The following is a 25,772-nucleotide window of genomic DNA, read 5'->3' on the forward strand; positions in this document are numbered from 1 at the left end:
TTGTTAAAACTGTAGAATTCCTGTGACAGAAGTATTCAGAGCAGCTAGAAAGAAAAAACTCCCAATGCATGTAGACATTAGTTCTCATTGTGAAAGGTGAAGCCAATGAACTAAAGCATTGAAATCCTGAAGAAAAAGTGAATTATGTGAGTCTGAGGTGCTCAAGTTTTTATAGAAAAAGGGTGAAACTGATGTTTGTAGAACAACAGGAAGCAAGGTTGTACTCTGACAACATTCTTTTATTAAAGGATCTTTGGGGATTGGCAAATTTGTTTCTAACTGGCCAGACAGTAAATATTTTGTTTGCAGGCCACCCAGTCTCTGGGTGACTGGTAGGCTCTGTTGATCCAGGGCAAAAGCAGCCACCTGCTATTGGGGTGTGACTCTCTGTTCAGTTTGCTGATCCTGCTCTAATGGATGAACTTAAAGAAGCAACAAATGATTTCAGAAAGTTTTGCAAGACATAAAGATACACTTACCGTGACAACAAACGCAAAGAAAATACACTGAAACAGCAAGTGCCTAGCCTATTTTGGCCACTTTCACTGCTGTGCAGAAGGGTTCTACAAGTGGAAAGAAATTTGCATCTCTGGAATTCTTTGTTCTCCCTGTGATTCAAAGGAATGGAAGGGAAAGATTATTAATTTATCCCAAGTTTGATGGTTTTCTTTCTTTTTTTTTGCCTTGAAGTTGCAAGAGAAAACCGGTAAAAACCATGGAGGTATCAGGTGTAAACCCAAACTGCAGGCGGGAGAAATGGACACATAAAGATGAAAAAAAAAAAAAAGGATAAATATAAATAAAGCCAGAGAAACAGAAGGAATAGTGCAAGGTAGTAGAAACAGATATTTTATAAGTCACAATAGAATTTTTAACACCACTGTAAGATGAGATGAAAGACAAATGCTGGCCTTCTGCTGTCTATCGGAAACCTGCCTGTAACTGAGTATGTGGAAGAAGTGACGTGCCAGGACAGTTAATGAAATAAAACACACATAATGAAGAGGGAAGCTATGTTAAAATGGAAAATGGGCTTATGACAAGCATGTTAAGTCATACTGCTAGAAAGTGCAATTCACTTGAAAAGTAGAAAAATTTCAAATTTACGTATTCATAATAATATAACCCACGGACAGTTCATTTGAAAATTGATACAGCATATATTTGTTGGCAAGTTTGGCATTCAGAAAAGCTACAAAAAATGTGCATACCTAGGAGTAAACTTTTTAAGATTTACAGAAGCCAGGAGCTTCTTCTGGGTCTCCCATGCAAGTGCAGGATCCCAAAACTTCGGGCCATCCTCCACTGTTTTCATAGGCCATAGGCAGGGAGCTGGATGGGAAGTGGAGCAGCCAGGATTAGAACTGGTGTTATATGGGATCCTGGTGCATGCAAAGTGAGGCCTTTAGCCACTAGGATGTCATGCCAGTCCCCTTAAGAGTAAGTTTAACCAAGGGTATGGAAAACCTATACAGTGAAAATTAGAAAATACTAATGAAAGAAGATTTAAAAAAATCTTCCATGTTCATGGACTGGAAGAATATTACCAAAATGTCCATCCTATCCAAACAATTTACAGAATCAATGCAGTCCCTATCAAAATTCTAGTAACATTTTACATGGACTTTGAAAAACAATCTGAAACTTGAGGGAAAAGAGATTTTGACTACATAAATTTATGTACTTCTGTTTACTAAAAGACAACATAAAATACAATGACAGTTATAATCCTGGATTGATTATTTTTACAGAACATAAAGCTCAGGATTACTTTGTGAATATTTACAGAACTATAGATTATTAAATATTAGACTAATGGACAAGTAGGAAAATGTAGTGATAGGCAATTCACAGAATAGAAAATACAAATGTTTTATAAGCAAGTAAGAAGATGCATAATTGCACATTGTGGATATTATAGTTTAAAAACAACATGAGATCGTACAAAACTGTCAAATGGGAACAGATCAAGAAGGCTGTGATAAAAGGTGATGGTCACAGCATACACGCACAACTGTAACTAAATACTAAAACAAAAGATGTACTTAATCTTTTAATTAAAAGGTGCAGTTACGGAGAGGGAGAGAGATTCCATCTGTCAGTTCTCTCCACAAATGGCTGCAATGCCTAGGGTTAGGTCAGGCCAAAGCCAGGAGTTTCTTCTGGGTCTCTCATTTGGGTGCAAGGTTCAAAGACCTGGGCCATCTTCCTTGGCTTTCCTACCTGCATTAGCAGGAGTTGAGTAGAAAATAGAGTAGCCAGGGGCCTGGCGCAGTAGTCTAGTGCCTAAAGCCCTTGCCTTGCAAATGCAGGGATCCCTTTTGGGCACCGGTTCATATCCCCAGCTACTCCACTTCTCATCTAGTTCCTTGCTTATGGGCTGGGAAATCAGCTGAGGACAGCCCAAAGCCTTGAGATTCTGCACCGTGTGGGAAACCGGAAGAAGCTCCTGGCTTCTGGTTTCAAATTGCCACAGCTCTGGCTGTTGTGGCTGCTTGAAGTGTGAATCCACAGAAGAAAAATCTTCCTCTCTCTCCTCTTTGTGTATCTGCCTTTATAATAAAGATTAAAACTCTTTAAAAAAAAAAAAGAACGAAATTGAAGTGAGACTCAAACCAATATCCACATTGAATGGTGGTATCATAAGCAATTTTACCCACTATACCACCATGCCAGATCCTCAATTTTTTTTATTCATCAATGCTACTATTCTAGAGAGCATGGCTTTCAGTCTGTTTTAGTCATGATCCATATTTTTCAAGACTTTTACAATTGTACCCCGAAGTATATGTATTTTTAGACCAAAAACTAACACATAATGCTTAGCCTTAATGCTGTGTTTCAGTGCAAAGCTATCAATTATATTTAAACTGATAGTGGAGCCAAGTAATGGAAATTGTCATTAAAGCAATCTTATACAAGTACACAAGGGAACTTATACTCTACATGTTCTTATCTCTCTTGTTCATTGTAGCCAAAAGTATAAAAAGAACCGTGCTTCCACTGTTAGGAAAGTAAATAATAAAATATTTTAATATTATGAGAAATGGAAATGGAGTACCAGTTATGTTTAAAAGCATGAATGTGTCCTAGAAACAAATGTTGAATGAAAACAGCATGCAGAAGTTAGCATAAAAGCTGATATAATTTTCATAAAACTCAAAGATAATGTTCAAGATAATAGTCACAACTTACAGAACATTACTCTTTGCCAAACGCTCCTAAATTTTACATATATAGATTTACACACATATTTATTTAAATTAGCAGCCTTGGGAATTTTTTTTTTTGCTTTTGAGAATGTTAGATAGTGCAATAATATGTATTTAAACTAGTTGCAGTGAAGTTTTACATTACTATGTAAAAACAAATTACAGGGGGAAGTAATTGTGAGCTGATGTATTTTTTCTAGAATGTACACAAGCGCATCTGTATTTGTCAGCATAGGTCTACATGCTTTCTTACAAATATATTTAGTTAATATACCCTCAGATTATTATATATTTCTTTTATAATTGGCTGTGACCATAAAAATTGTTTGAACCCTGAAATAATTTATGTGAAAGCCTTTAGAATTACCTTCAAAGTATGGGTATAGTTTGACTCCTCTGTGGTCACCACTGTGGATGGCTCTGAATTGCATTCAGAGCCAGATGTAACAGGCTGTCCCTGGAAATAATACTCAGAGTTCCTGTTAGGAAACAGCTGGCTGCAGGTCGTCCATGGCGGGGCAGCTTAGCTTACTTGCCGGTTTGTCGGGTAGTAAACGAAGTGTAAGATGGCTTTTTAGAAAATCAGTGTCTCAGTAGCCAACTATCCTTATGTATGACTTTGAGTTTAGGACTCAAGTAAATAAGAGGTGGCTGTGTGCCAAATAATGGCATTAAGTTCTCAACTACTCCGTTTTAGGCTACTTTACTTTCTTAACATTTGGAGTGAAAGAAAGTCCTGAATCACTGTTTGATCTGGGATGTTAGTCTTGGTCCCAATACCTGCAAGTATGCTGGCTTCTATTATTCTTCTGGCTAAAGTTCTCTTTGTTGAAAGTGTCCAAATGTGCTTTAAGTAAGATAGTGTTTTAAGTGGAGATCAGTAGTACGTATTCCAAGAAACGAAACAGCTTTAAGAACTCTGGGCCGCTGCTCCATCGCACTCCCTGAGCCTTCCCCATTGGCCTCCTCGCCAGCAGGTGCCAAGGCCCATTTTGGTTGCGCAGCCTCAACGGCCTTCGCGTCAGCGTCATGAGCTCAGCCCAGGAATGGCCTCCAGCACGCTGGCCATTGTCATCATAGCAGGCGTAATCGTCTCTATTGCCCTCGTCCTGGTCTGCCTCGTCCTTCTCTTGCTACATTACCTGTACCGGCATAAAGGCACATACCACACCAACGAGACAAAAGGGATGGAGTTTGCGGAGAGTGTACACGCAACTCTGTAGGGCGGCTCCCCCCTCCAGCATGCCTGCCACAGCCATGGAAGAATGGCAAAGTTGATCCGAAGGGCCCCACGGATCACCTCCCTGTATACCATCTCCACCTACCGGACAGAAAATGCACCACGCCATCTTCCACCACAACCCGCATCACCAGGCCGACTCAAAATCCCCCACGACGCCCACCTGGGAAACTGAGGTGCTTTCCAAGGAAGGATAGGGAAAGGCCTGATCAAGCACGGTGTCGCAATCTCAGGAGGCCAGTCTGTGCTCTGGCTGGCAGAAAGCAAGCCTGGCACACAAGTCCCCCTGGGTCCCAAAGGTCATTAGGGCAGCAATAGTCATTGGTACCTATAATGATGTGGGTGGGCGGTGCCCCGTGGCCACAGACTAAGCGAAGTGGTTCATCAAAGCATTGGCTAGGGAATCCTGGGGTCAGTTTCCAGTCATTGGCGGTTTTTTGGGGGATGGTGGGAATGGAGAGGGGAGGACAGCAGATTCCATGCCTGAAAAGTACTTGGATCTGAATCCCATTGATCTAGCCCAAAATATTTGGAAGTTAATATGTGCTAAAAAGTAATTTTGACTTTTTATTATCCAGTGGAATTCTAAAACGGCGTGGCAGTATTTTCTGGTAACACAATCCATTGAACAATCTCACTGAAAGGTGTACTCATTAAAGTAGAAAATCTTACCAATTTTACAGTTTAAAAAGATTGATAATAAGCTCCATGATGTTAATGGCAGGTTCCCCTTATTTCCTTCAAGCAGCAAATTTGATTTCTATTCTTGAATATTTGTTCATTTTTCCATTACAATCTACTCTTCCTACCCCTCCTCCTATAGGAACCCGGGCATACCTGCATGCGCACGTACACACCTGTCTTTTAACTCATGCTTGCTTTCTGCTTTTACGGTGCTGTCTCTTTATATATGTTTTTAAAGCAGCTGTTGTCTCAGAGCTGGCTTTTAATGTGTGTAATCATAAGATGAACCATCACTGTGCAAAAAAAAAGTTGACTATAGCAAGCTTTCAAGGCTTTCAGTGTACTTCCTATTAGTATTTTAATTACAGTGTGTATATACTTCAACATTCTGTGCTAGTATGGGGAGTGCTGAATGCAATTTGAGATTTGTGTTGTATATTAAAACAGACTACTGCAGCTGGTATCTCAAAACTTTAATATAATAATTAGTGTAAATATAGGTCAGAAATTGTGAGGAATATTGAATGTTGCCTGTTGGCAGGCTATAAAATTAACCTGCCACAGTTTCCTGGATGCTGGTAAAAGAAACAAGAGTGTGGAGTTAGTGATAAAGAATAGTTTATTATAGCAATTGCAGTAGCTACAATAATCAAGTTTGTTGCTCCCTAAGCCACAGAACAATGTGAGGAGAGCTAAACACCTATATTTACTGTGGTGTGTGCTACCAGAAAGGAGTCCTGAATTTCCAATCCCAGTCTTTTACCATAGTTGACAGGCTGCCTAATTTTTGCCCCAGTGTGTCATTTATGCATGATAAACAAATCCATTGGTTTAGGAGGAAAATTCTCTTAAGACTGTTCTTATACCACTCTGTTAGAAAGGTAATTTGAAAGAGTACTTGACTAATATTTTTTCCTTAAGAATACTGAAACTCATCTTTCCTGCTTAAGAGTCTCTAGTTACTTTCCAGTACCCTTAAAAGAAAACTTAACCTCCCTGGCTTGGCCCAAGACACCTTAAACGATCCTACCTCAGTGTATCTCCTTGTTCTCATCTTTTACCACCATGTTGTCTCTGAGACTCCCCAGTATTTAGCATTTAGCACTTCCCTCTGCCTGGTATATTCCCTGTTACATCACTTAGCTAGCTCCTTGACATTCAAGATTCAGCATAGATTAGAAAGTTGTATTTTATTTGACAATACAGAGTACCTCCAGGCTTTCTGTTACATCACTTTTTTTTAATAGGATTATATTGTTGATTTTCAGTGCCTCATAACAATAACATCTAAACTTGCTTCAGGATGTTCTATATTTCTTTCTGAATTCTTACTGTACCAGTTAGTGATCTCTCACTATTTATTGAGTGAAAGAAAAGATGCATTGATGCATCAGTTAATGTGTATTTTGATCCTCCATTTTTCCTTATTTCCTTTCATTGCTTTGATCAACAAAATTACGTGATTTTTGAGTAAAGAAATTGAACCATCTTGAGAGTTAAAAAATAGTACTGTAATAAAGTTGAAACCAAAGTCTACCTCCAATAACCTAAATCATTATAGTTTAACTAGATATTTTTATGTTTTATACTGTTGGTGATAACCTATTAATGTGATGACATGTAATAGCATGCCACTCGTGTTACTTGATGCTTCCAGAAAGTCATGCTTGCCTGCTAATCCCAGCAAAGGTTATATGGGAAGTGTTTCCTGACTCATATTTATATAAACTTTAGGAATTAAACCAATCGCTAATCACATACATACCTGTTTAGATCTTCTTAGCATAATCATATTATTGTTTTTGATCAACATAACTTTTTAGTTGATGTTTTGACACTTAAGAAAAATTTATAAATGATTCATGAGAATTTTAAAAAGTACTCATAAGATTTCATCTTTCTAAAAAATCATTTTCCTTGTACTTGATTTGATAGTTTACTTAATTAAGGAATTGTGCTATGTGATATGTTTAATAAGGGTTGCTAGGCATCTTATTAAAGACTATTAGTAATATAAGTACTAATATCTAAAATATGTTGTGTTTTGATTATGCCTTGAATATAACTTCAGATTGATAGTTTTTCACTTTCTTGCTGGATCACTGCAGCTAAAATTAATCATTTTCCAAAATTTATTTGTAATAGCAAGCAGTGAAAGAGAACATCAAAAAAAGAGAGACAGAGGAAAAAGAAAAACGTGCCAGAATAGCTAAGGAATTCGCAGAGAAGGAAAGACTTGAACGGCAGCAAAAGAAAAAGCGCTTACTGGAAATGAAGACTGGTAAGTACTGTCAGCTTCTTCTTTTGAAAAAAAAATATATATGCACAGGCAAGGGAGATCAGGAATGATAGAAGAACTGATGCAATCAGAGGTTAAGAGCCATGCCAACCCACTCCAGTACAAATGGAACCCAGTGAATTCATTCCTGTCCCAATCAATAACTAGAAGCAAGCAATCTGAAAAATGTTAATACTATTTTTTTCTTATGGACACAGCAATATTGTTCCAAGCTATCTTTCAGAAATTCATAATGAAATTTCACAGACTAAAAGTCATGATGTGCAGGGTTTAAGTCACAACAGTCTGTTGCTTGGCAGGGCAGCAGGTGGGTTTATAGATTAAATTAGATTGCCTAGAAATATTCATTTCTAAACTGGGGTTTCAGGTACTTGGAAGGGAATGTCTGTTCGTTATGCCACTTTGTCTGCTTTTGAATGTTTTCACTTTATGTTCATAAAAAATAGTTGGGAGAAATATAAAAGAAAAAGCTTAAAATTACTATTTTTAGAAGCCTGTATATATGTAGTTCTCAAAGCAAAAAGACACCACTAACTTAGAAGCAAAAGAATTGAGTACGTTGTACTTACATTTTTACTTCCTGGAAATTCTAGCTCTTCCATTTCCCAAGTCACTAAGGATTGCAGAAGGCTTTAATTAAAATCCATCAGCTTCACTGCTAAAGCACCGTAGTTTACAACTCAGGGCTGCAAATATTCCTAAGGTTTCTCCTGGGAGAGGCAGGATTCCTACTTTGCCTTCGTTACTTTCACTTTTACAGGCATATTTTATGTTTAATAAAGCAAACTGAGTACCTTAATGTATTGTACTTGTTTCTCCCAGGGAAGGAAAATCATCTAAACAGAGTTTCCTGTTTATTATGCCTAAAATCAGACAGTGTTCGTAGGCATATCTTTAAATGTTAACAAAGATGGAGATGAGAAAAGTTTAAAGATTTTTAAAATATGATTCTGGAATTAATGTGAAATTAATGTATTACTTCCTAATTTATGGAACATCCTGGAAGTTGAACATAATCTCTTTTAGTGTTGGCTGAAGAGTCATTTAGGTGAGATACTGGCTGGCACATTGGCTGTATTGTGTTGGGTTGTTTCCTAGGGCCCATTACACAGAACCTCTGAGGAATTCTGTTACATTGATTTGGGAAGCTGAAACCAAATAAGCTGCAGAAAATTGCAGTAAAATTTCCAATGAAGTCTTAGTAATGTTTTAATTTAAATTTATGTTTCTCCTGAAGCTTTCTTAAAAAATTCAATTCCGATTTCCAATTTCAAAAAATAATACTTTTATGTATAGTTTGCCACTTATTGATCATTCTTATCATCTGTAAATTAGGACATTATGTAATCTACCTATGCAAAAAGTCATTAACATTTTAGCACATTGTCCTATCGGTTTTGAATTTTTCTACCTTTTCCTTATACTTGTGATTGTAATAAATAGGCAACTTCGTGTTTTTCTGTGTTTTGTTGAATGCCCGGAATGTTTTTATATCTTTCATAATTGCTAGCTCTTACTTTGTGAGTTTTATTATCTGCCAGTGATCCACAGTAGCTAAGTGGCGTTAGTCAGTGAAAAATTCATAGAGCCATAGGTAGTTTAAACTTTTCAAAACAACAAATATTTATACATCAATGACTTAAAATGAATAGTTATTTTTTTAGGGTGTGGACAAGAAAAACAAATATTTACAAGAATTTTGATGCTTGTTGCTAATTTGAATTCTGCAATTTCTGTTTTCTCCATTTGCCACAGTAGGTTATGCTTATGTCTTTGTTAACCAAGCTTTTTGCTAATTTAACAGACTTTTTAAAAATCTTATTAGTTATTTCTTTAGCTGCTAAAAAAGTTGAAAAAATTAAGTATCTCTACTTGCCTGTATTTCTTCTGTTATAAATTGTGTTATAGTTTTTGCCCATTTTACACATTAGGTGTTTTTCCATTCATACTTACCTGTCTTATGTTTTTCCTAATTCAACTCTTCTGCATTTTTATATAAGTATTTTCACTTCATTGTGTTTTATAATATTTTGTGGTTTTTCTATCACCTTTAATTTTAAAAGTCATCCTTTTTGGTAATAATTTCTAATCTAATTCAGTTTTTTCTAGTTTTAATTATCCACAGTGTAACTCTGCTCCACTATTTATAATTCTTCCTTAATCGTTTATAAATTTTTATGTGTCATCTTAAACTAGAGTCTGCTGAAGAATATTACTGAAACCAATGTAATATTTAGCCACTGATTTAAGAAAAAATAGGTTATGCTATTTCAAGATAGGTAACTTTATCTTAAAGACCTTACCTTTAACTCTCAATTTTTAAAATTAAGCTGAATGTTTTCAATTCTTAAAACATTGAAAGAAAGACCTTGTTTTAGACATATGGGGAGTGAGCCCAGTCCATGGGAATATACCCTTCCTCCCTCCCTTACTCAATCTCTGTCAAATAAGTAATTTTTAAAAAAGAAAAGAGACTATTACAAAAACATGTGCTACAGTCTCCTAGTATTCATGCAAAAGGAAATTAGGCAGCCTTTTTAGAAATGTTAAATTTATTTTATTTGAACGGCAGGGGGACATAGAGATAAAGGTCTTTCATTGCTCGTTCATTCCCAAAATGTTTGCAGCAAACGCCCTGGGTCAGGTGGAAGCCTGTTGCATGAAACTGGATCTGAGTCTCTCAGGTGGATGGCAGGAACCCATGTTCTGAGCCATCAACATCATCATAGCACGAGAGAGGCAGGACAGGTGGGGCCAAGACACATATCCAAGATCTCTGGTATGGGCTGTAGGCCTTAGCTGACCTACCCCACTGGCCATTTTCTTTTATTCACCAACACATAGTGCGTCTTTTTTTTTCTGAGGTGGTATTATGGTGATCAATAAGAATAAATAATACCCTTGATGTTATGAAGCTCAAAATTCAGATGATGAATGAATCAGATAATCAGATAGATAGATAGATGGATATAGATATGGTAATTCACATATTTTCAACGAAATAAGATGGAGAATCGCTAAAGGTAGTTGTGGTAGTTGGTGACACAATTTAGTCTTAGACTAAGGTGAATATCAAATTTCTAATTTAAAATATTGGCTAATAAAAATAATCAAGACCCAGCACAATATCCTAGTGGCTAAATCCTCATCTTACATGCGCCAAGATCCCAATTGGGTGCCAGTTCGTATCCTAGCTTCCCATCCTGCTCCTTGCTTCTGGACTGGGAAAGCCTCGGGATCCTATACTCTTGTGGGAGACCCAGAAGAAGCTCCTGGTTTCGGCTGGGCTCAGCTCTGGCCACTGTATCCACTTAGGGAATGAACCAATGACTGGAAGATCTTTTCTGTGTCTCTCCTCTTTGCAATAAAAATAAATCTTTTTTTAAAATCACTAATTGATATAATTCATGTAGAATATTTGTTTTCAGAAAATAGATGCTCTTCTGTACTAATGTATTTTTTTAAAATAAACTTCTGTAAGAACCAGCTAAAACTTCACTTTTGTTTTGAAGATGTTATGTTAGTCCAGAGCATTGCATTGCTCAAATCTTTGTAGAAACTTTTAGTCAGACTTTGTTAGTCTTTATAAAATGTTATAAATATGGAAGAGTGAATTATTGAATTTATTATACTGTTTGGTTACCTCTCTGGACCAAAAACTTTTTGTTTTATTTTTATATGTAGGACTCACACCCTAGAATGATACAGCAAGAGAAAAATGTCTTCACATAGCACTGCCAAAAACTCACAGGGAGCTTGTTGCCCATATATTTCCCTGACTTTAACATTTCTACCATGCAAATAACAACTGATTTTTTTTCAAATAGTCAAGTTCTTTCTTCATTCCCAGAGGTAGTAGACTAAATTAAATCCCAATTCTTCTTTGCCCATCATCAATCATTACTTGCCCATAGCAAGAGAATGGATAACTTTTTTCAAATCTACTATTATTTATTATCACACTCATTTCAGTGTTTCTGTTAATTGAGTGAAAATAAGGATAAAATGGTGGGGTTAGTTTTGCCAGGAAGAGAGTTGAAACATTAAAGATCTTTTTCAGCAGAAAGTCTCAGGAAGCATGTATTTGTATTATCATGTCAGACAGTTGAGAGGTCATTTTTCTTGTTTTTGTTTTCTTTAAAGCTTATGAGCCTGGAGGCTCAAATGTCTAGTTATTTCTGATAGACGATTTGCTGTCACAATTAACTAGCAGATTACATTTTTGTGATGTCTTTATTTATTGATATGTAAAGGACCTAAGACTAATGTTAAAATTTGGATTATTTTAATTTAGAAAATATCTGAAATATTTCATAGGTTGTGGAGAAAATAGTAAGTACAGAAAGAAGTACTTAAAGATTATAGCAGTCCTTGTGTGTAATCTTTTCTACTCAAATAGTGATTTTTTTGTGATTATATACTTTTTCCAAACTCCATTTCTATTTCTTAATCATGGAAGCAAATAGGTCATTTGATAATAGATTTCAAATATTATGCATTAACACTTCCTGACTGTGTAAGCTGATTCACATAATTTTTAAATAGCACATCAGAATGGTATTGAAATGGACCCAGTGTTGTATAATTATGTTTTGTGGGGGAAGTAAATAAGAGTTTATTTAATGGAGCAATAAAAACTATATGAGCCGCTGTACATTTTAGTCTTTAGGTTACAATTTGTCTATTTATAAGACATAAATGTCTCATTTTTGCAACTTCACTCTATTAAATAAAGAGATAATTAGATTTTAGAAATCCGTTGTTTACCCACATGGCCAAAACTGCTCCTTTGTTTTCATTCTATAATTTAGAATAACTGAATAATTAGGCTTCCATTTTAGAGGCAATGTGTATCACGTAAATGCTACTTGGAATGTCTCTGCCAGTCTTAACAGATATGCAGTTAATGTGTGCACTTTCATAAAGGCTTTGACAATTTCCTGTCCTCCACAGATATCATAAACTTAGGTTATTTTCCGTAATTGCACATACTCTACTTTGGAGCAGTAATGCTTTCGATTTTCTACTGTTATTGGTAATTGATGTTTATAAATAATCCAATGATTATTTTTAAATAATTTATCTTTACAACGGTAGAAACAAATTGAATGGCATTGGTTGGTGTGTTTTTCTCTCCTACCCCTTCTTTTGTAAAACTTAGGTAATTAGCAACAGCTAACACTAGTCAATCACATGCTATTAGCCAGGCTTTGCTTATTATTTATTGTTGCATATACTGTTTATCAAAAACCAATGAAAGTATCTTTATGACAAACTTGAATTTGGTTTCATATGACTCTATGTTTAGCCTATAGTGAAGCCAGTCCCCATCTGGAGTCATTATGTCCCATTTTTCATTATATAATCTATAAAAACAAACTTGGCAATAATTGTCACTTATGGCAACATGCAAATATGTCATGGAAACCTTGTAGACTCAAAACCTTGGGTGTTAGTGGGTTAAATCCTTACTTGCTGCTGAACTTGATTAAGATGGTTGCTCTAAGTCTAAAGTGATTATCTCCAAGAAGAAAAAAAAACAACTCAGCAGTATTTGATTTTTGTTGATTTATTGAAGTGATGAATAAATATACCCCAGTGCAGACTGAGAAAATTAGGCAGAAAAAGTGAATATTTACATGCTACTTGTAAATGGTATAAATCGGCATTAGTGTTCAGATAAAAATTAGTCATTATTTTGTAATAGGATTTTAAAATATTGTTTCCTGGATGGCTTCCTTCCTCAGATATGCAATATTATTCTAGAAAATTAGAAGCAACATATTATTAACAGAGTTAAGATTGAGGGCAGCTTTAATACAGGTTAGAATGCCCCAGGCAGGAAGAATATGACAGACTAGTGTAGTAACAAAATAGATGACTGGCTGTTCTTGGAACAAGTAATTGTTGGGAGACTGTCATCCGACTAGCATGAGTTGTCACCACAGAGCATTCACTGATCATCATCACTAGTGGTTAGAAGTGACAGTGATTCTTTGGATGTTTGTTTTTAAATGATTAGTGCCGTTCTCGCAGGAACTGTTGCAGATTGGAAACATTTTAGTCAAATTAATGTTGAATCAGAAGTTCTATCATCAGCTTGAAGAGAGTTGTGTGAAAGATGACTGCTTGAGCAAGCTGCATACATTGTGCCCAAAATCATTTCGGCTCACATTGCCTGAATAGCTTTGAGTTAGGAGATTGAAAACGTGTGTCTGCCTCTTCACTACACTGGAAAAGTAGTCCTGGAGTGTTATAGAGTCCAGAGGATTTTTTCACTTGGGGAATAGAAAGGGTTATTTTAATTTGGAGAACAAGAACTAAAAAATCATCTCTTGCATTGTAGTTAAGTATTAGAAATACTAATTTTTTCTGGTGTTTTATTGCCTTGATGTTCTCTAGTTTCCAGTGGAGATTCTCGATGAAAATTGGTTGTACTGTATGCTGGATTACATTTTTTTTTCAATTATCCTCTGTTATTTCAATGTTCTGGGTCAGTGATACATCCATTGGGAGATGTAAGAAAAAGCATTTTTGTCTTTTGAAGAAAGTCGTATCTAGAATGTATAGTCGTATCTAGAAATTATATTTTATGTCATTAAATACTAAATAAGCCCCTTAAATGCTTCAAAAGATAATGTTATCATTTTAGTGTGATTTGGGCTTTGATGGATGAAGATATTAGAATACTTGGAAATACCTTCATCCTTGAGAAAACACCCTTATTTCTACCTTCTCCTAGAGTGAAACATTTAGAAACTTTCTTTCCATGGGATACTCAAAGAAACATGGGGCTCGTGTTGTACTGAATTGTAGTTGGTTCTACAATTTCAACACTTGGTGGTGTCCAGCACGGCCATCTGAAAACACGTTGTTTCTTAAATCATAGTGTCTGTTGAGGTTGAGCATAAACTGTTAGGAGGTTATATGTGGAAGCATTGAGGGCAGTTAAAGACCTGCTTGATCTCTGTCTAGAAGATTCTAGAGGAGCCCAAATGGTATCAAACTTTTCAGAACTGCCGCATCTACATTACGCAAAAATTTGTGAAACAGAGTTGTTTTGAAATCTTTTTACTTCCCTATAAGAAAATTTGTGTTTTGCATTTAATACCATCTTATTCCTAAAGCATTGCATTTTTTTTTAAAGATTTATTTATTTTATTACAAAGTCAGATATACAGAGAGGAGAGACAGAGAGGAAGATCTTCCATCCGATGATTCACTCCCCAAGTGAGCCGCAAAGAGCCTGTGCACGCCGATCCGATGCCAGGAACCAGGAACCTCTTCCAGGTATCCCACGTGGGTGCAGTGTCCCAATGCATTGGGCCGTCCTCGACTGCTTTCCCAGGCCACAAGCAGGGAGCTGGATGGGAAGTGGAGCTGCCGGGATTAGAATCGGTGCCCATATGGGATCCCGGGGCGTTCAAGGCGAGGACTTTAGCTGCTAGGCCACGGCGCCGGGCCCAAAGCATTGCATTTTGAGGTCATAGAAATGAAATACTGGTTCAGGCATCTTTGAATACTAGAAAGGAATTTTGAAGGGGAAAATATCTTCCAACTCAGTTTGCTATTTTAGAAGCTGAGATTGAATCTCCTACAGTAGTATTGCAACCTAGCCAGCATAGGCCTCTGTAGATGGGATATGTACATGTGTGCATACAAACCCATACATACACATGGATGGTTTTAGCCTTCTTCAATTTCAAGTCAGGTGATGCTGAAACAGAAGTCAAATGTTTTGAGAAATTGTTCTATTTCTCTGATAAAATTAGCAGAAACCTTTTGGATGTAAATATTAGATATCAATATTTTATGAAATATAAAAGAAAATGACATTAAATATTTACCATATTTTAGTTTTAAGTGATAATTGAACTGATGTTCTGATGTGGCCATGAGAATCTACTGTTTAAAATGTGAAGGACAAGCATACGATTTTTAATTTTTTTTGAGATTTTTTTTTATTGTAAGATTAGATTTACAGAGGAGGAGATACGGCAAGATCTTCCATCTGCTGGTTCACTCCCAAAATGGCCACAACAGCCAGATTTGAGCTGACCCCAATGGAAGACACAGTGGCATGAAATTTGTTTTTATTGAGACTCAGATACACAGAAAGCAGGAGAGAGGAAGATCTTTTATCCAAAGATTCACTCCTGAAGTGGTCACAATGACTGTAGCTGAGCCAATCTGAAGCCAGGAGATTCATCAGGGTCTCCCAAGCAAGTGCTGGGTCCCAACGCTTTGGGCCGTCCTCTACTGCTTTCCCAGGCCACAAGCAGGGAGCTGGATGGGAAGTGGAGGTGCTGGGATTAGAACCAGCACCCATATGGGATCCTGGCGCTTTCAAGGCAAGACCTTTAGTCGCTAGGCTACCTGACCGGGCTCATTCTTTATTGATCAACAATAAAGAATGTACTAAGCTTAGAATGATTTTTTGGGTAGAGCTGTGGCAAGAGATGAGAATAGCCTCAAAATCATGAGAGTGAGTTTGCTTTTAGTTTTTGCTGCATCCTGTAGGCTCTCTTCAAAGACTTAAGCAGGGCAATGTTATGATTTGCTTTAGAAGAGGTGGCTGTGGAATAGATAATGTGGGGGTGACTAGAAAGAGTTACATCAATTAGGACACTTTTATGCTTTTGAAAGAGGTGGAATGAGAAAGACTGTACTAGGATGTACTATGAGAAAATGGGATGAATTTGAAAGGCTGATGTGTTTCACAAAACCAGCCAGCCATCGGTATAAAACCTAATTGCCGGGGCTCGGCAGTGTGGCCTGGTGGCTAAGGTCCTCGCCTTGATCCCATATGGCCGCTGGTTCTAATCCCAGCAGCTCCACTTCCTCTCTATCTCTCCTCCTCTCAGTATATCTGACTTTGTAATAAAAATAAAATAAATCTTTAAAAAAAAAAAAAAAAAAAAAAAAAAACCTAATTGCCCATTAATTAGACTAACGAAGAATTTCTGGAAACATTTGTTTAGCTTCTGAGGATAACCTGGAAATAGCCTTGTCTTTGAAGGACTGATTGAGGCTTAGGGTTTAAGGAGGCCAAGGGAGAGAAGGTGTCCCATTATTTCCTTGAAAAGAGTTAAATCGGTTTCACTCCTTCGCTAAAACCAACCCACAGATTCAATTCCAAACACTGTAACCTTCTCCTATTTAAAGCCTGCACTAATGTTTATCTTCCTGTCATATGAGATTTAATAGCCTTCAGTGGTTTTTTTTTCATTATTTAAATTCTAACCACATCTTATCTAGCATTGTGGAAAATATTCCCAAGTCTCATGCATGATTGGCTTTTTTGGTTATTAAATTTCTGACAAAAATTATGAAAGTTTTATATTAGCATATCTCCTTTGTTAGTAGAGTCATTTGTTAGCATAATAATGAAAAAAATTTAAAAAAAGTTTCATCTTGAACATTAAAAAAAAAAATTCTACCAAAATTTGTCTTCATTCAGCAAATATTTCTTTCACACCAGCTGTATCATAGTGCTATCCATAGGCATGGAGTATGTGGGAACACACAAAGCAAGTGAGTACTCTGCCCTTATGCCTTGTGTTTAGCGTGAGATAGATAATGTTTCATATAAACACATAACACAGAGAATCATCAGGTTGCAATGACATCAAAAGCAAGGATAGAAAATACTAAGTGTGCAAAGGAGTAACCTTTTAAATGGTGTAGTTTACTTCATTTGCCAGAATTCTCCACACTGATGACACTGCTGGATTTTCTGTGAATCCTGGTGGATGCCATGAAAGGTTGAATGCTCACGACCCCAAAGGGGTGGGACGGGATTCTCTACCCCTCCTCTATGAATAGCTAAGCACTAATAGGGAAGTTAACTTCTCAGGGCATATTCCTTTTCATCTCCAAAGTAAGATTCCTTACAACTTGCAAAATTCCTTCTCTATTCCATAAATTAAATTTTTAAATAGAAAAAATAGACTTTACTAGTGAGTAAGCAATAACCTTTGCTCAGCCCTCTGTTCACTCTTTGTGACATTCTGTATTACAATCTAAGCCCTATTGTAAGACATTTCTCAACAGATAGTAAATTGAACTTTTTTTAATATGTAGTATGATTTTCTTTTCTATTTGATTATAAGAAAAATGTATTTTAAAGTTACTAATTCCAATTATTTTTTTCAAAAGTTTTAATCAGTGAAAAAAAATTATGTTTAGAAAAAGTTCCTGGTGTGGACTAGGGAAATATACTCCCGGTTATACGTATATGTTTATAGGCATACCTTTTTATCAGTAGTTATGTCAGTTACTGGTTTGCTTTTTATGCTCTTAATTTTCTAAATGTAAGGTACTTAAATGTATGTTGAACAAAAATGAAACTGCCATACATTTCAGAATTGGTTGACCTTCCTACAGATTGACAGCTGCTAATTTTCTTTGACACTCAATACACACATCAGTCTTAAGAATAGAACTCATTAACATACACAGACTAGCAGCCTGATCTAGTTATAATGTGTCTTTAATGTGTAACAGGTTCAGTGCAGTGTAACTACTTACCTCTTGTCATAAAAGGTAGATGGCCTCCAGTGATCTACCAGGTTCTGGGATCAATCTAATCAGGATAAAATCTTTATCCATAACAACTGTCATTAGAAATGACTAGTATTTCACTAATTAGCTCACCATTTATAAGCCATAAGCTTCTCACAGATGGTAAATGTTTATAAACACCCGCAGATGTGTGCACAGCTGACTATCAGTTATCCGCAGGAATAGGGGACATAGATAATTTAGATTCACTTCCAGAACAAACCCCTCATTTCAGTTAGTCACATTCCTCTTTCTCTTTGGACTTTTTACTACAGCTGTTAATGAAGTAGCAAATTAACTAATCTAATTTCAACTTCTCCTCTTATTGATGCTCATACCCCCTGATGACAGTACTAATATGTACAAATGTGGTCACAAGATGGCTGACAAGAGGCTAAAAATGATAAGTGCAAGCTCAGATAAATACATTGCATAGCAGACTTGTCGGTATGCTTGTTGCTGTGTATCTAGTAAGAAATGGCAAGTTGTGAAGTCATAGGAAGCAACCTGCTTCAGGAGTGCTGCACCTGAATTTCTTGTACAGAAGAGAACAACTCCCTACCTTCTGCCATGTTACTTTGCAGTCTGACCCTGTATTAACTGCTTTTCAGAAAATTGGTTTTCAAATTTATTGTCAGTTGTTCATTCTAAAAGCCAACCTTTCTGTTCTTTCATGATGAATGAAGATGAAAAATCATAAACATACCTGAAGCACTATGATGTTACTTTTTTGTCTTCTTTTCTTTGGCCTGTAGATTTGTGGGTCTTACTCTACATTCACATCCTAAACTATCATTCGTTCTCCTTTGTACAGCTGTCCAAGTGCAAAATGCAATATTTGATGTAGAGCAGAGCAAGGGACCATGTGGAATACAAGTGAAGCCTCCAGGCCATTTGCACAGTGAACTCTAAAGGGCAACCATTTTATTTCCTAGTAACCTGCAAAATATATGCTGCATCTTCCAGATTGGATACTCACAAGTTAATATAGGTTATTTTGTAGAGTTCCCTTATTTGAGTAGCATTTCTTTATTTCAGTTTGTTGGAAAATAAAATTCATCTGTTTTGTAAGGGTTTATTTATTTGAAAGGTAGAGTTCTAGAAGAGAGAGAGAGAGGGAGGGAGAATTTCTACTTGCTGGTTCCCTCCTCAAATGCCCACAATGAGTGAGACTGAGCCAGGCCAAAGCCAGGAACCTGGAACCCCATCTAGGTCTCCCATGAGAGGCAAGAGTCTAAGTTCTCGGGCTACTCTTTGCTGTCTTCCAGGTACACTAGCAGGGAGCTGGATCCAACATGGAGAAACTGGGACTGGAATCAGTGCTCACATAATATTTTGGCATCACACCAGGCAGTTTAACCCCCTGCACCATATTGTGAAATCCCCAGACACTTTGAGTAGGATTTGGCTCATGTCTTAGGCCAATGGTACTAAGAGGTAAAAATCTGTGATGGTGTTTGGGAGGTAGGGCTATGCAAAGCTCTGTGGACCATTTGAATGAATGCACTGGGAAGGTAGTTCTCCTAACAAGTTGGGTTTCCTGAGCAGAGTTATGCTTAGTTGCTGTCTGTGCTTTGGCTTACCAAGTGAAGCTTCCTCAGCACATGCTCTGCCCTGTCCGTCCTCTGGCATCATGAGATCCCAAACCAACCGCACCTGCCCATAAGCCAGATGAACCCTCTCTCTTCACAGGAGGCTCATGGTAGGTAGTTAGAAAATGTTGGCAATAATCATTGGCAACCAAAGTTAGTGTTAGGTACATTAGTAGAAGAGTGCAATACTGAAGAGAAAATTCTTATGCCATTGGTATTTTCCCACAGATCTGTGACTCTTCCAATTAGACACACTTTCTGTGTTTTCATCGATGAAGGAAGTTTGCAAGTGCTAACTGCTTGTTTGAGAATTCTGAATGTATCTCTAATGAGGAAAATGATCTGAAATTTAGTGCTTGACGTTATAGAAGTCATGTTTATTTCAAAAGTCGTTAAAAAATCACTCATAGGCTTTTGTCTTGAACAGTCAGTATCAGTCGCTGAGATAGGGAAGAAGATGGCCAAATTGTGATGATTTCAAATTTGTATTTTTGGCATTTGAAATGTCTATAGGACATTCAAGTTACCATGTGTATTGAGTCATTGGTTAGAGGCTGGTATGACCAACTTGGCCTTGTTTGCTTGAGATCCTGCCTGCTTTAACAGTGGAAGTCCTGTGTTCTAGTAAATCATGTTGTCTTGGGGAAACCAGCATGATTGGTCATCCATGTCAGGACTGAGGAGTAGAATTTGTGCAAATGAAATATGGGGGTTCTCGGTGTACTAAACCATAGGGGTGAATAAGCCACTACAGTGAAAAATGAGAAAAGCTGTAAGGTTAAGCAGAGTTGGAAGTGCTAGATAGAGAGCTTGAGAGCTTGAAAAGGAGTAACTGGGAGTAGTAGGGGACCAGGAGAGTCTGACACAGAAGCACAGGGAAAAGAACATGTCATGGGATGGGAATACTCAGCATGGTCAAATGCTGCTATGAGATCATGTATGAAGAGATGGGCAGTTGTCCCACTGACTTGAGCTTCTGGAAGAATTTAACAAGGCTGATGCATGAATGTGGGAGTTGACACTAAGATATAAGGAAAAGGTAGCAATGACATGGAACTGGAATTCAAGAAAGGGCAACACAGGTGTTTACATTTTTAAATTGGAGACAGGAAAGGATGAGGAAAAAGGATCTGGGGAGGGAATGGTAGTCAATGCAATTAGTACCTGGGTGTAGCAGGTGAGGGGTGTATAGGAATAAGAACCCACTTACTGGAATGGGCATTCAATAAGTGGGCATCCACTGTAGGAAATTGTCTTGGAAAGCAACATGCTCCACCATTGTGACAGGTGAGGAGGAAGAAAGGTTGGGGCCAAATGCTGATGCATTTGAAGGTTTGATGGCTTGAAAGTAAAGCTTTCATCAAGTGGTTTCTGGTTTCTCTATGAAATAGGGAAAGAGCAGTACTTGGCTGGGAGGGAAAGGGAACTGTGGAAGCATGAACACAGTCCCTAACATGAGTCTGTTCGAGAGCTTGCTGGTAAACGCATGCCCGCCAGACAGTGGTATGAGTCCGGTTAAGACAACGTGTCCTCGTCCTGACCCCGCAAGACTGCTTTCACCGGGATTGCTCAGCAGTTGGGGTATTAGCACCAAAAGATGGAAGTTGAGCTTATGTTTTACTAGGAGTCTGGGAAGGGAGAGCATGGAATTAAGATACCAGGAGGACAAGACTGAAAACGACAAGGACAAAGAATGATGGTGTGAACTTTATTAGATGTAAGGTAGATCTAGTTTGCGACAAGGTTTCAACTCCAGGACCAATCCATTTTCTCTATTTTGCATCACCCGCTGGAATTGAAAAGATCAAGGAATTACTTGTTGAAGTGAAACAGGTGATAACAGGACTTGACTTGAAGGCCGTCCCCTGATGGACTCGGCACTGAATGAAAACGTAGACATCTACATGACTGGTAGGGACCCGGAAAGTTGGCAGTAGTGTAACCAGATTATGTGTATAAAGGAGAGTGCTTTTTACTTAATGAGGGAAAGTGATCTTCTGTCGCAACAGCAAAGATCAGGCAGAAAACATGCAAGTACCTTCTTGGTCCTACATGCGGTTTGAGGAGACAAACAGCCTATTTGGGGAGGAGAGTCAATTTCATCCCCTAGATTCTAGCCAGAACTCACTTGGATTTTATTTTATTTTTTAAATAAAGATTTATTTTATTTTCATTGCAAAGTCAGATATACAGAGAGGAGGAGAAACAGAGAGGAAGATCTTCCATCTGATGATTCACTCCCCAAGTGAGCACAACGGCCAGTGCTGTGCCGATCCAAAGCGAGAAGCCAGAAACTTCTTCTAGGTCTCCCACATGGGTGCAGGGTCCTAAGGCTTTGGGCCATGCTTTACTGCTTTCCCAGGCCACAAGCAGGGAGCTAGATGGGAAGTGGAGCAACTGGGATTAGAACAGGTGCCCATATGGGATCCCGGCGCATTCAAGGTGAGGACTTTAGCTGCTAGGCCACGGTGCCAGGCCCTCACTTGGATTTTAGATGACAATGTTTGCTGAAGTAGCAGAGGCATTGTTGAAGCCAGTGATGCATAAGAGGGCAAAGTGCATGAAGGTCAGGGAGCCTTTCATGTTGGGGAGCTGCAACCAAGACTGATAATGATGGTGGTTTACAGGCCTTGCTAGTGTTAAGCTAACAATAGCCATCAGCAGAGCATGGGCTGTAGGAAGCATCCATAAACCGCTGCATACTAGGGTAAATAATTCTCATCTCAGAAGAGGAATTCTTTCTCTGTGATAAAGATGGCATCTGTGGGCCTGGTTGCGTGGCCTAGTGGCTAAAGTCCTCACCTTGAAGGTGCCAGGATCGCATATGGTTGCTGGTTCTAATCCTGGCTGCTGCACTTCCCATCCAGCTCCCTGCCTGTGGCCTGGGAAAGCAGTCAAGGATGGCCCAAAGCCTTGGAACCCTACACCTGCATGGGAGACCTGGAGGAAGTTCCTGGCTCCTGGTTTCAGATCGGTGCAGCACCAGCCATTGCGGTCACTTGGGGAGTGAATCAACGGACGGAAGATCTTCCTGTCTCTCCTCCTCTTTGTATATCTAACTTGACAATAAAAATTAAATAAATCTTAAAAGATGGCAATTATGAATAACCTGCCTTTCCTTTTTTGTCAGACTCTGGGGTAGGCATCTGACCACAGTGATTTTGGGAAGACCTTGTCTGTGCAAATTGATTCTGGTCCAAGCTATGAAAGCTATTATCTCTTTATGCATAAAAGCATTTTCCTAAAATATGTTTTGGTACAAGTCAACAGAACTAACATTCTGAATATATCTCCGTGTTCATGCCACCATTGTAAAGAAAAGCTTAGAGTAGTTAGAATGAGCTTTAAAAATCAGAAGGAAATTGTTTCAAATCCCTCCACGGCTGCCTACCCATTTAGGGCGCTGGACACATCGTGTTAGGTCTTTGAACTCCAGGTTCCCTGATCTAGAAAAGGGTCAGATAATAGCTGCTTTTTACAAGAAAAATAACTAAATTTTGAAATCAAGGTAAAATGATCCACACAGACTCTAGCCGACTGGCATTCAAAATTATGGCTTTTAGAGTTTGTTAATTCACATTTAGATTTCCTATTCTTTATCTCATATTGCTTGTTTTCTAAGTGAAAATGTTCTCAGGCTTACCTAATATCACCTTTTATCTTAGAGTTTCTGTGCTCACTTAGTCAGCTTTAGGTAATCAGGTCTATGAGTGGTTTGAATCTTCCCACTGTTCTCATGAGGAAGTTTAGCACATTTTTGCCTCCAGTTTTGTGCAGTTGGTAATGAGTTCATTCAAAGTTCAGTTGTCTCCAGTTTTCGTTTCACTGCTGTTTGCCTGCTTCTGAAGCACGAGTCGTTCCTTTCTCTCTTTGCTTTCCACTCATTCAGATTTACCTTATTGTCTTTGTGACTTCTTCCCTTTCCAAAATACTTGGCTCTGATTTGATTAGGATGTTAAAATGTCTTCAGTTTTTCCTACTGTAGTGATTTCCCTCTGATTGGAGAAGGGGGATGCACAGGGATGTATCCGTTTTGCTCCTCTGAAACGAAGCTAGTTACACTAGTTTGAACAAAAAATCACATGAGAAGTGAACCAAGAGCTTTATATCATAGAATTACTTTCTTTGGGCAAGGTTGGCAGCATTGAAGTGGAGTTTAACCAGGAACATTAACACTTAAAACACTAATACATACATTTTTCAATCTTTTCCATGATACCACTGGGTTCCTGTGTTTTAAATTGCAGATAAAACGTGCTCACTAAATTAAGCACAGAAACAGGTATTAAAGAATAAACCTGGAAATCATTACTGGGCAGTCAAAACTGTTACTGTAACTGCCACTGCCTTGTGTCAAAGAATTTTGTAGCACCTTGCTTTGTTTTCCTTTTTTTTTTTTTAAGATTTATTTATTTATTGGAAAGGCAGTATACAGAAAGATCTTTCATCCACTGGTTCACTACCCAAGTGGCCACCAAGGCCAGATCTAAGCTGATCCAAAGCCTCTTCCCGATCTCCCACGTGGGTGCAGGGTCCCAAGACTTTGAGCTGTCCTTGATTGCTTTCCCAGGCCTCAAGCAGGGAACTGGATGGAAAGTGGAATAGCCGGGATTCAAACTGATGCCCGCATGGGATCCTGGTGTGTGCAGAGAGGACTTTAGCTACTAGACTTCCACACTGGGCCCCTGCTTTGTCTTTGTACCTATCACACAGGTAGTTCCTAATTATATTTAAGCCATCCTCCCAGCAAAGCTTTGTAGAATCCAGTCCTAGGGCTGGCCCAGACCCTAACGCTTAGTGCTAGGTGCTCCAAAGACATACTGTATGGTTTTATGTTTCTCCTGCTTGAAGGAAACAGTATGAATATTCTGTCAGCATCTCAAATCAATACATCTAAAACCTAACTTCTCATGTTCCACATAAAACCTGATTTTCATGTTCTCATTTTGGGTTAATGATACCACCGTTTCCCCAATCACTCAGGCTTGACACCTTCACACTATGCCAACTTTAATCAGAGTGAAGTACAGTTTTGATTATTTCACACCTTTCAAAAACATTCCATGGCAGTTCTTCAGCCTTGAATCTACAGGCGCGCAGCCTGCCTTCCTCACCTCATCGTCCCCTTTCTGCAGTGCACGCCATATGCTGCTGTCAGAGCGTGACCGTTTTGGCCCGCCAGGCTCCATGTCATGCTGCAGGCACTACTTGCTGCCTCCATGGAGCCTTAACCGCCTTATCCTGGCTTCTCCTAAACCTTCCATGAAATCATCCCAGTTTTCTCTTGCCCCTTCTCTACCCTTTTCTGAATCTTACTATACTATTGAATTATGCATTTGCGTTATCTGAAATCAAAAGCTTCACAGAGTAAAAAAAAAGAAAAAAGGTGGAAAGTGTTTGTAAAAATCCTTTGCCAACATAAGAAAATGTGAAAACAAATTTAAAACATCTTCATATCTTTTCAATGGAGACAGCACTTCTCAGGCTTCAACTTGTCAGGCTCTTCTCTCCCGATGAAGTGATGCCCTTGTGGGTGACAAGTGACACTTGTACCCAGAAGTGGTAGTAGTGTACTGTGTAATTAACCTTTTCCTCTCTGGGCTACTCTGTGATCAGAGGGTCATGGTGTTCACTCTGAGCAAGAGTCACTTCTTGTTAAATGTCATTAGCATTTCACATCTACATATGCATTTAAATGCATTATTCCCCCACTCCCTGCCCTGACATTCTCTTGGTTCATAACTAAATGTGTCTTTTCAGCACCCTAGACTCCACACAACACCAGAGGCCAACAACAACATTGTTTTCTCAGGGAGTCAGTGCTGGGTAGTAAATCTTTCTTTAGTACTTGTTAGATTACGTTGCCATGAACAAGCTCGTCAAAACTGGGAACTTGAATACTTTCATGGGAGCTATCTTCACGTCATTTACCACTGGAAGGAAGATTAAGTAGCTCCCTTCTTCGGAGCCATGCAGGAGAGTAATTGCTAAAACAGAAGTCATAAAGCTCATCTGTGGCTATGTAGCCTTAGATACAAAGTATCAGAGAAAAGTGTGTCCATTTTCTTCATTGACCTTTTGGGCCCCTGCAGAGTAACCTTGTGGCAAAATCCCTGTCTTGCATCCACTGGGATCCCTTTTGGGCACAGGTTCTTGTCACGGCCAACAAAGCTTCTCATCTA

The 25,772-nt window shown here is 38.2% G+C and overlaps 1 protein-coding gene across 2 annotated transcripts in view; it reads left to right on the top strand.

The window, feature by feature from the left end:
* The window catches only part of DIAPH3 (diaphanous related formin 3), a 472,570-nt gene that overhangs the window by 314,441 nt on the left and 132,357 nt on the right, over positions 1-25,772 (top strand). For both annotated transcript variants that reach the window (XM_058670671.1, XM_004577440.3), the window contains one exon: positions 7,282-7,417. In XM_058670671.1, the coding sequence (XP_058526654.1) occupies positions 7,282-7,417 (136 nt within the window). The remainder of the gene's footprint in view (positions 1-7,281; positions 7,418-25,772) is intronic.

Source organism: Ochotona princeps, chromosome 12 (genome assembly GCF_030435755.1).
Source record: "Ochotona princeps isolate mOchPri1 chromosome 12, mOchPri1.hap1, whole genome shotgun sequence".
Taxonomy (NCBI): domain Eukaryota; kingdom Metazoa; phylum Chordata; class Mammalia; order Lagomorpha; family Ochotonidae; genus Ochotona; species Ochotona princeps.